The sequence below is a fragment of the Microtus pennsylvanicus genome, chromosome 12 (genome assembly GCF_037038515.1).
Source record: "Microtus pennsylvanicus isolate mMicPen1 chromosome 12, mMicPen1.hap1, whole genome shotgun sequence".
In the NCBI taxonomy this organism is placed as follows: domain Eukaryota; kingdom Metazoa; phylum Chordata; class Mammalia; order Rodentia; family Cricetidae; genus Microtus; species Microtus pennsylvanicus.
In genome coordinates this window covers 82512321-82524370 of record NC_134590.1, presented here as the reverse complement: position 1 = coordinate 82524370, position 12050 = coordinate 82512321, and the positions used below count along the sequence as shown (strand labels likewise).

At 44.6% G+C, this 12050-nt stretch overlaps 1 protein-coding gene and 1 non-coding gene across 2 annotated transcripts in view; one reads left to right on the top strand and one right to left on the bottom strand.

Moving 5' to 3' along the window:
* Usp34 (ubiquitin specific peptidase 34) overlaps positions 1–11000 on the bottom strand; it is a 187040-nt gene extending 176040 nt beyond the window's left edge. The window contains exon 1 of the mRNA XM_075944509.1: positions 10653–11000. Coding sequence (XP_075800624.1) covers positions 10653–10695 — 43 coding nt within the window. The 5' untranslated portion in view covers positions 10696–11000. The remainder of the gene's footprint in view (positions 1–10652) is intronic.
* LOC142833247 (U6 spliceosomal RNA) lies at positions 1157–1263 on the top strand. The gene has a single exon (XR_012907376.1). It is a non-coding gene; the product is annotated as a U6 spliceosomal RNA (small nuclear RNA).
* Positions 11001–12050: the final 1050 nt, after the last annotated feature.

Sequence of the window (12050 nt, the reverse complement as noted above, 5' to 3'; positions counted from 1 at the left end):
GCAGCTGAGGGGTTAAGAAGTAATATTGGTTTTCTCCTACCTCCCCTGGGTTTTAATTTTATTGCTTGGTTTTGGTTTTCCAAGACAGAATTTCTCTGTGTATTCCTGGTTGTCTTGAAACTAACTCTGTAGATCAGGTTGGCCTAGAACTCTTGAGATCCGCCTGCCTTCAGCACGCACCACCATGCCCAGATGTTTTATTGTTTTGGCTTACCTGTGATCCTAGATATAAATCCAGGACCTCATTAAAGACAAAAGGAAATTTTTAAAATGTAATCCTGGGTGTTACTTAGTTAATAGCATAGGACATGGTAATTCAATCTATTGTTAAAAAAAATGCAGGGCTGGGCTGGAGAGATGGCTCAGTGGTTAAGAGCATTGCCTGCTCTTCCAAAGGTCCTGAGTTCAATTCCCGGCAACCACACGGTGGCTCACAACCATCTGGAATGAGGTCTGGTGCTCTCTTCTGGCCTACAGACATACACACAGAATATTGTAAACATAATAAATATGTAAAAAGAAAAATGCAGGGCTGATGAGATGGCTCAGTGAATGAAAGTATCTGTACCCAAAGAATGACAATCAATTCAATTCCTAGGACCCACATGGTAGAAACAAAGAATCAATTTCACATAACAGAAAAATCTATAAACACACACATATTTCTTTGAAAAATAGATAAATTTTTATTTACATTCTGAAGAGAAACTCAGTATTTACCTAAGGCTGTTGAAACTGTACCTCCATTGTAAAGGTGTATAATTTACTATACATAATTAAAAGGCTTCGAGTAAATTCAAGGTCCTCCTCAGGTACATTTTAGTTTGAGACAACTCTGAGTTATAGGAGATCTTGTTTCAAAAAAACAAAATAAATGTTTCAAAAATTAAATTTTAAAAATCTTTAAGTAACATATAGAAATACATAAAACTTTGTGATTAGTGTACATAGCACTAGAACTACAGTTGAAAAATTAGCAATCTAGCCAACCATGGCAATATACAACTTTAATTCCAGCACTCAGGAGGCAGAAGAAAGCAGCTCTTTGAGTTTGGGGTCAGCCTGATCTATATATCTAGTTCCAACCAGCCAAGGCAACATAGTGAGCAATCTCCAGGCAAGCAAGTTAGCTCAGCAAGTAAAAATGATTATTAGCGTGCTCGCTTTGGCAGCATGTATACTAAAATTAAAACGATACAGAGAAGATTAGCATGGCCTCTGCACAAGGATGATAAGCAAATTCGTGAAGCGTTCCATATTAAAAAAAAAATGATCACTTGCGCCAGGCAGTGGTGGTGCACGTTCTTAATCCCAACAGGTGGATTTCAGTGAGTTCTAGGACAGTATGGTCTACAGAGCGAGTCCTAAGGAAAGGTTCCAAAGCTACAGAGAAACCTTGCCTCAATAAGTAAATAAGCAAACAAACAAATAAATGACTACCAGCAAGCCTGACAACTGGAATTGAATGTCTGGTACCTACAGGACAGAAGGAGACCCAACTCACACTGTTTGAGACCTCCACATGCAGACCTGGCACACACAAATAAAAACACCCATCTCCTAGAAACCCGGACTATACTCACTTGCACATAGAAATAACCAGCATCAACTTTCTATATCAAGTTCTCATAGACAACTGTTAGAAGTATTGTCTATATAACTGCAAAAATATAATCTGGGGGTCAAAGAGATGATTCAGCAGTTAAGAACACTTGCTGCGAAGCCGGGCGGTGGTGGCGCACGCCTTTAATCCCAGTACTCGGGAGGCAGAAACAGGCGGATCTTTGTGAGTTCGAGGCTGGCCCGGTCTACAAGAGCTAGTTCCCCAGGACAGGCTCCAAAGCTACAGAGAAACCCTGTCTCGAAAAACCAAAAAAAAAAAAAAAAAAAAAAAAAACACTTGCTGCTCCTGCAGAGGACCCAATCAGTTTCAAACATCCATGTGGCAGCTCACAAAAACCTGTAACTCCAGTTCCAGTAGCTCTGACACCCTAATCTGACGTCTGCTGGCTGCTGCACAGATGTAATACGTATACACGAATACATACTTATTATATTCAGGCACTACATATATACGTACACAAAAAAATTAAAAGAAAATGACATCTGTAGCCATATAAAACTTTATTGGCAAAGAATGCTAGCTCATGCTGTCGCTGTCACCCTAGCACTATAACACTGAAGCAGGTGGATAGCTGTGAGTGAGATCAATCAGGGCTACTGAATTCCACTCAAGTCTAGATCAAAAGAGTTAATCTCTTGCTAGGCAGTGGCGGCACACAGCTTTAATCCCAGAACTCCAGAGGCAGAGGCAGAATCTGAGTTCAAGGCCAGTCTGGTCTACAGAGTGAGTTCCAGGGCAGTCAGGGCTAAACAGAGAAACCCTGTCTCGAAAAGCTAAGAAAGTTAATCTCGTCTTAAAAACACACACACACACATACAAACAAGATGATCCTCATCCTAGTCCTGTCCTTGACCTCCTCTCTTGTTCTCCCAGAACCAGGCTCTATAAATTCAGTGATATACTATGGCACTGTCCTTTATTTAACTGCTGGAAAACATTTCCTCCATATCCAATAAAACAGAAGAATAAGCTCCTACGTCTGTGGTCCCACATCCAATTACTATTTTTTTCTTTTCTTACTTTGGAAAAGACAGGGTCTCAAATAGCCGACTCACCTCAACTTCCTTGTGTAGCTGAGGATACCTATGCGCTTCTGATCCTACTACACCCACCTCCCAGGTGCTAAGATTACAGGTGTATACCACTAGAAAAGTCTTCATGGGATACTGGGTCAAACCTAGAGTTTAGCAAGCCAGTCAAGCTTGCTACCAACAGAGCTATATAATCAACTCATGAAATTTTCTTTTCTTTTCTTTTCTTTTTTTCCCCCTAAAGATAAGGCTTCTCTGTGAAGCCCTGGCTGTCCTAGAACTTGCTCTGTCAACCACGCTGGTCTCACAGAGATCCACCTGCCTCTGACTCCTGAGTGCTGGGATTAAAGGCATGCGCCGCCACCACCAGACAAGAGAGCAATTCTCTAAGACACAGCTATACCCATGCACACTCTCACCCCATCCTGAAAGATAAGCCAACAATCATGCTGGTGATGCTAAGTGTCCCCTATGTTTCTGTGCCTACCTGCACTAGGACCTCACATTATGACGAAGATGCTACTGTTCAACAGATATTCCATGTTCCTACCACAGGTTTGCTTGAGAATCAATCATTTAACACTTTAGGGCCATGTACTTGGGATCCACAAAAACACCCAGAGAAAGCTGTATATCCTACCTTCACATAACTTCCTTGAAAGCTGTGAGCTTTTATAAACCAACAAAGTAATCAAAGGCTGGCCTAATACAGCTAAGCAAGAAACAGTCTGTGGGGGATGGAGAGATGGCTCAGTGGTTAAGAGCATTGCCTGCTTTTCAAAGGTCCTGAGTTCAATTCCCAGCAACCACATGGTGGCTCACAACCATCTGTAATAAGGTCTGGTGCTCATTTCTGGCCTGCAGACATACACACAGACAGAACACTGTACACATAATACATAAATATTTTAAAAAGAAAAAAAAAGAAACAGTCTGTGACCTAGTGACAGACCATGGTCCAGAGAGGCATCGTTGCTAGAGAGTGGAAGGATAGAGACCAAAGGTTCTGACCAGGGATCCTCTAAGAGTCTGAACAAGCTCTAGCTTTCCAGTGAACGACTAAAGCCAGTTTTAACCATAACATAAAGTGCTGGATGTCTAGAAGAATCCAAGCTATTCTCTTAATTGGTTAGGTTCATCATTTTCTGACTAACCTAAGAGTTTATACACCTAATACATAGTTGTTTTCCAGGGAAAACTTGTCCTATTGTTTGTACATAGGTATAAATAGTTAGATAAATGGATACTACACTTTACCAAACACAGTTCAAAGTGACTGGAGGAAGAGTCTGACACTTTTTATTAGAACTAGTACTTAACTAAAACCTAAGAAAACGCAGTTCTTCTTAAAATTCCCATAAAATGAATAACGACAGTTCCTACATTTCTAACACAGAATCCTCAACGCCCCAGAATTTGGCAGTTCGTAATTTCTTCTTTGATAACTGCTCTGAATCTTTGATAAGGACACTCTGAATCCACTACACAAAAAAAGAGACCACATCCCTCAAAGTTTTCTCATTTCCCCAGTACTTCCAAGGAGAGAATGTTCTCTTTCTGTTCCTTTGTTGAATGAAAATGGAACATAAAGTTCTGACAATTTTTTTAGTAAAGAGATATGGATTCTGCAAGAACTCATACTACTTTTGGTTCCTGAGTGGCAAGCTCCTCCTTGCCTGGAGCACTCTTGAGGATGGCTATAACTTTTCAGCTGCCAGGGGGGCCCAAGACTGGCTTCAGTATTCAGGTACAGAGTTCAGAGGGAAATTACCTGTATAAATGGGAAAGCTTTTACCAAACACTTGTTTGAGATCTGTTGATGTGCAAGGTGGCTTCAGTAAGTCCTATGTGTGATTTTCTGAACTGGAGATATCAGATCTTAACTCCAAAAAGCTGGGTTAGAGGATATTATCATTATCCATTTCAGGATCTCATGCAGCTAAGTCTAGTCTCAACTCACTATGTAGCCTTGAACTTCCTGTTGCCACCTACCAAGTACTGGGATTACAGAAGTCCATCATAAAGCCCAATTTAAGGGATACTAGGGACCAAACCCAGGGTTTCACATGTCAGGCAAACATTCTAACACCTGAGCTACATCACACACACCAGATCCCCTAAAATACAATTACAGAAGGTAATGTACAATGTAGATACTGGGAACTAAACTCTGGTCCTCTCCAAGAGCAGGAATAGTCTTAAGCACTGAGCAATCTTCTTTAGTCTCATCACCTTTTTTTTTTTTAATTTATTTTTGTGTGTGTGGCAAGTATGTCAAAGTCAGAAAGACAACTTGCAGGAGCTGGGTTTTCTCCATCTACCAAGTAGGTTTCAGGAATCAAATTCAGGTGGCAGAATTAGCAGGAGATGCTTTTCCAGGTGAGCCATCTTGCTGGGCCCCAGTATTTTTTGTTGGTGTTTTGTTTTTTTCAAGACAGGGTTTCTCTGTGTAGCTTTGAAGTCTGTCCTGGAAATCAATAAGAGTTCTCTTGAACTCAGAGATCTGCTTACCTCTGCCTCTCAGTGCTGGGATTAAAGGCGTGCACTACCCTGCCCGGCTAAAAACATTTTTTTAAATGTAGTGTGGAGGCATACATCCAGAGACTTAGGCAGGGAGATCTCTGAGGCTAGCTTGATCTACAGAGCCAGATCCAGAATAGCCAGGGCTACATAGAGAAACCTATCTCAATAATAATAATAAAAAATTATATTTGGGAACTCAAGAGATGGCTCAGCTATTTAAAACACTATCTGCTCTTCCAGAGGTATTAAGTTCAATTTCCAGCACCCACATGATGGTTCACAACCACATAAAACATTTGGGGTACAATGCTTTCTTCTGGTATTCAGGCATACATGCAGACAAAACACCCATACATTTAACACATAAATAAATCGTTTTTAGGTTTGTTTTTGTGTATGAGTGTTTTGCCTGCAGGTAGGTATGTGTGCTTAGTGCCCCCAGAAGTCAAAAGGCATCAGATTTCCTGTAATTAGAATGACAGATGTTTGTGAGCCACCATGTAGGTGCTGGGAAACAAACCCAGGTACTCTGCAATAGCAACAAGTGTTCCTAACCACTGAACCATTCTTCTAGCCTCTCTATTAACATTTTTAAATACACACACACACACACACACACACATTAATATGCCAGATGTGGTGGCGCATGCCTTTATTACCAGCATCTGGGAATTTGAGGCCAGCCTGGTCTACATAGTAAGTTCCAGGACAGGAGAGCTATATAATAATCAGTGTTCATTACAGAGACAATACTGATACTTTCCTAGGTTAATATACTACATATCTGTATAATACTTCATCATTTATAGAAGCTACTTTATAAAGCTATTTGAACTACAGCTGATCATGGCAGTTCATGCCTGTAACCTATTCCTTGGGAGGCTGAAGCAGAACTATTTGAAGATAACCTAGGCTACAGAAGACCAAGGCTCAAAACATAATAGAATTTGGATGGAAATTGTGAATAATTTTATCTGTTAGTCAGTACTTCAAATATTAATTGGTTAAAGAAATAACAAGATTTACCAAGCAGGAAAAAAAATCTGTAATTAAGACTGTACTGCTGGGTGGTGGCACAAGCCTTTAAATCCCAACCCTCAGGAGGCAAAGGCAGGTGGATCTCTGCGAGTTCCAGGACTGGCTCCATACATAGCTACTGAGAAACCCTGTTTTGAAAAAATCAAAAACAACAACAACAAAAAAAAAAATTGTACTGACAGGCAGGTATGTAGTTTCCATGTATAATGCCAATACTTGGTAGTCTGAGACAGTAATATTACTTGCAAGATCCAGGCCAACCTAGGCAAAGGGCAAAACATTGTCATTCACCGCCCCCCCCAGCCTCCTCTCTATTTAAAGTCAGACTTAGTTCCTGACTATAATTCCAAAACTTGGGAGCCTCAAGCAAGAGGACCAGGAAGGACTTCAAGACCAGCCTTGAACTGTCAAGGCTCTACAGGTAAGTTCTTGATCCTTAGCCTTGCTCCAGACACTTATTTATAAATTTATGTGCATAGTTACATAATATATGTTTCCATGGTAAGAATTTAGTTTGAGAACCTCTACAAGACTACAGATACAACTGATATTAATATTGCAGCCAATACTGATAACAAAGTAAACTGTTCAGAAAATGTTACTGCTAATTTTTTGTCAGACATATTACACACATTCTTCCAGATTTGTTTGCCTGGTTTTAAGACAAGGTTTCACTACGGCCTGTCTGGCCCCAAACTCAGGATCTTGACTCAGACTCCCAAGCACAGACATGTATGTGCCACAACACCCTGCTCTCTGCCAATTTTTTGTTTTTATTGTTAATTGTATGTGTGGGAGTGGGTATGTTGACATACCTTGAAGGTCAAAAGAGAGTGTCTGACCTTCTGATCCCCTCAAGTTGGAGTAAGATGGCAGCTGAGAGCCACTCCGTGTGTGTTCTAGAAACCCATTTCCCGTGCTCTCCAAAAACAAGCAAGTACTTTTAACCACAGGGCCATCTTCTCAGTCTTAGTCTCACTTCATTTCATCTTTAAATGTTCCACAGTATTCCTCCTTTGGAGCCTCTTAAAATTCCAGTGTTCTCTTTTCCTTAAGATATTTATATTTGGCAGGGCAGTGGTGATGCACGCCTTTAATCCCAGGCAGAGGCAGGCACATTTCTGTTCAAGGCCAGCCTGGTCTACAAAAGCTAGTTCTAGAATAGGCTCCAAAGCCGTAGAGAAACACTGTCTCGAAAAACCAAAGAAAAAAATATTTGAGTTCCTTAATAATAAATAAATAGCCGCTGCAACCGTTAATACCAGCACACAAGAGGAGGCAGGTGGATCTCTGTGAGTTGAGGCCAGTCTGGTCTACAGAGTGAGTTTCAAGAGCCAGGGCTACAGAGAAACCCTGTCTCAAAACAACAACAAACAAACAAACAAAAAGGCAGCAGAATGTGGTTTGAGAAATTTAATTCTGAACTTTAAGTCAGGGTTGAATATTCATCTTTGCATAATCTATAGGGAAGGAAAAGATCACCAATACATAATTACCAAATAAACTTACAAGAAAGAAGCCGGGCGATGGTGGCGCACGCCTTTAATCCCAGCACTCGGGAGGCAGAGGCAGGCGGATCTCTCTGAGTTCGAGACCAGCCTGGTCTACAGAGCTAGTTCCAGGACGGGCTCGAAAGCCACAGAGAAACCCTGTCTCGAAAAAACAAAAACAACAACTACAAGAAAGACATAACCCACTTCAATTTAAAAAGCTGACTTTGTAGAACTCTAGCTCTAGGGGATCTGATGCCTCCTTCTGACCTCTGAGGGCACAAGGCATGAGAGTGGTACGCTCATACACATAAAATTAAATTTAAAGGTCTAAAGTTTCAAAACAGCTTATTTTCTTTTTTGCTGCTTTTGTTGAGGGAGGCCATTCCTGGGGGTTAAAGCCAGAGCCATGCTTCACACTAGGCAAACAGTACCACTAACTCTAATTCCAGCATGCTTTTTACTTTGTATTTTCTGTTCACAATGGCCTTGGATTCATCTTCTAACCTAGGAAAATCCTTGACCTTGTGATTCCCCTGCCTCAGCTTCCTGAGTAGCTTGGTCTACAGACAAGCCTGCGCCACCAGGCCAGCCTAATTTAACAAGTTTTAGTCAAAGTTCAACCACCATGCTCATCATGAAGCTCCTCCTTCGTGTGCATGGGCAAACATTATCATCAGTAATGAAATATGCCTGCCTTGTTCTCAGAGAATTAAGAACAGTACAAATGAAAATACTGTTTGAGACAGGGTCTCACTACATATGAAAATATTTAGGAAAACTACAATGTTGGGAGAATGGGAAGGAGGGAGAGAGAAAGAAAAAGAGAGAGAAACATACAGACAGGTGTAATGGTGCACGCAGAGGCAGGCTTATCTCTCTGAATTTGAGAGCAGCCTTGTCTACAAAGAAAGTTTTGGACAGACAGAGAAAACCAGAAACACACACACACACACAGAAACCCTGTTTCAAGAAATTAAAAAAAAGAGAGAGAGAAAGAAAGAATAAAGTATCTTATGAGATGACTGAAGACATTCTTTTTCTTCGAAATGAGCCTTAAACATTAAAGTGTAAGAACATTTGGAGACCACTGGCAAAGTTTCAAGAGTTTCACAGATAATCTTAAACAGCACTTATTATTATTATTATTACTATTAGTTATGCACATGCGTGTGAGCATGGGTGGGTCTGGAAATAAGCTCACTCAAGTCATCCTTTTACAGAGTAAAGCACCTGTACCCCGGAAGCACTCTCATCAGCCCAAAAACAGACTCTATCATACAAACACCATCTCTTTACAAATAAACTCTTCAGATGCTATGTTTACAACATTCCTAATTAGGCTTAAAATATTTTAAATCACATCTTAAGAAATCGGCGGAGAGGTGGCTCAGGGGTTAAAAGCACTTCTACTCTCCCAGAGGACCTGGGTTCAGTTCTCAGCACCCACATGGGGCAGCTCACAACTGTCTCAAACACCAGTTCCTGGGATCAGATGTCTCTGGCCTTATGCAGCTGCACTCACAAGAATATACCCACAGACAGACATGCATACACCTACAAACAATTAAAATAATAAAAATGAATCTTCAAATCCACCCTAATCATTTTTCTAATGCATACTAAACAATAAAGTAACTTTCAAGTTTGAGAAGAAAGTCACAATAACCAATGTATTTCTAAGATACAAAATGTCTTACTGAAAATTTAAATGCTAAAACTTATGTTTACCGTATTACCGCACCAAAAATGAAACTTATGTCAAAATAGAAATAACCTTAAAATTCTAGGAAAATTTATGATGACACAAATATGAGAAAATATAATTTGAATATATGGAAACACTTGCATCTGTCCGAAAGTAAATACAGAGCTAAAAATAAATTACAGATCTTTTAGTCATTAAAGTAAAATCCAAGCACATAATAAAGTAAAATTTAAACACAAAAAGGGCATTGCAGTCTATAAACTCACTATTTAAACAATGTATTAAAAAAAGAATAAGCAGTTTGGAAATCTGGCAAAATATCACAGATCACACTGAATGTGAGTTCCAATACTTCAAATGAATCAAGTTTTTGTAAATTATCATTTCATCAAGATCACCTCTCCCTACCTAGGCCTCTGGACCCATTAAGCAGCTGACTTGCAATATACCCTTTTTTTTTTAGAGCAGAAACACAATCTTGCAACGGCCACAAATAAAATATGTACTATAATAAAGAATTAGGCCTATGATTTTCGGGGATAGAAGACCATGACTACTCGAGATGGCTGTCTTTGGTACAGAGATGTCCTCATAATAGATTTTACTCCTTAAACGACGAGTGATACGCTGAAGAAATACTATCGCCTTTCTTTTTAATTAAGGTAAGACGGCCCCAATCATCACTAGTGCAATTCATTTTCTGCTATTTCAGGGCTGGCAGATGGATTTAATACACCCACACACCCTCAAGGGAAGGAAAAATCACCACCCTTCTCCCGGGGACTTTAATGAAAATTAGCAGGTAAGCCAGGCCTCCGCAGCACGCTGGAAATCAAAGAGGGCGGCCCTCCGGCTCGGACTGCGGAGGAAAGGCCAGTCCTCCGACCCCACCTCCCCTCGCCTCTCTGCAGGGGCCGAGGGCGGAAGGACTCATTAGTGCCTTCGTTAATTGACACCTGTAATGAGGAAACTTTCCGAGACCGCCCAGGCCAGGCTGGGCCAGGGCTGAGCCGCGGCCTCCCTCCCGGACGCCCAGGTAACCCGGCCGGCCTGGGCCCGAGACGCCGCGACGGCCCCGCCACCGCGCACCTTCCCCGGGCTCCCGGGCTCGCACGCCGGCCAGCCGGCTCGGCGCTGTCCGCAGGCCGCGGGAGACGGGGGAGGAGACCGGAGAGCGGTGCGGGGTGGGGGGACCCCCAAACCGTGCACCCCGACAGGTCCCCTAGCCGGCTACTTACTTTCATTTAACACCTCCACCAGGTCTGCGCAGTTCTCGCACATCGTTCGGCCGCCGCCCCCCCCTCCCCCGCTGAGGATCGCGCTGACTGATCCCGACCGGCGGGGGGGAGGGGACAGAGGCAGGGGAGGGGGCCGGCCTGCCGGCGGGGCGGGGAAGCGACGAGGGCGGGCGGGCGGCGGCGAGGACGGGGCGGGGAGCGGAGGGTGGGGGAGGGGGCCGGCGGGCCCGGGAGCGGGCGGGGGCGAGGAGGGGGGTGAGGGAGGTGCAGGCCTCAGGGGCGCCGAGGCGCAGGCGGCGGGAGAAGGGGGAAGGACGGGGGAGGGAAGAGGGAGGGGCGGGTGGGGAGAGAAGCAGCAGAGTCACTTCACCACCGACCAGACGCCGCGGCCACCGCCGCCGCCGCCGCCATTTTAATGGAGCGCTCGGGCTGCGCTCGGCTCTTTCCGCCCAGGCGAAGGAGCCGAAGAGAGGCGCCTCGCGCTCTCATGCCTCCGCCCTCCCTCCCGGCTCCTCCCGCCCTCCGCCTCTCTCCGCACACACGCCGCACGCCTCACACCCTTGCCGGAGCCGCTGGCCGCCCTCCCTTTCCTCTTCCGTCCAGCCTCCCCGCCCTCGGTCCACCCCCTCCGCGCGCTCGCCCACCCCGCCCAGCCCGGATCTCTGTCAGAGGCCGGAAGGGAAGCGCGCCGCCCGCTGCCGCGGGGGGAGTCGGGTGAGTAGAAGATGGCGGAGGCTGCGGGCGGGTCGCGGCTACGCGGACTCTCCCGCCCCGGGCCGCCTGCGCTCTCCGGGGAGGCTCTCCGAGAGCTGGGACGGGAGCGCCCCCGTGTCCGCCGCTGCAGCGCTTCAGACTCTCGCCCCGCGGCCCCTCGAGGGGACGAGGTCCGAGTGTGGCGGCCACTCGGGCCCTGGGGCGTGCGGACGGCGGAGGGTCAGCGGGTTCCGGCGCGCGCCTCTCTCCCCACCTGGCTCCGTGAGAATGGAACAGCCCAGGGCGCGTCCTCACCTGAGTCTCTGTCGAGCGCTCTCGTGCCGTTCCGGGAGGCACGCCTGCCCTCCAGCAGGGAGACACCTTGACAGGGCTAGAAATGGCGCGCCAGAATGCCCCCATGACATCTCGTTTTTACCCTCGAGGTCTCCTCACAATATGCCTTCCCATTCTTCATCGGAAATGGTGGCTTCGGCATTTTCAGCAGCGCCAGACCTCAAAGCTATTAGCGTGAGGAACGAAACCTGCCGTGATAGTTTATGACAGTAATCCCTAAACGCAGGCAGGAGGATGGCTTGGACTTCGAGGGCAGTCCGAACGACTTTTAAGTTATTACCTATGATATTGACAAGTCTGCAGTATTGAGTCTTTGGGGGAAGAATTACCCTTCTCGAATAAATGAATTAA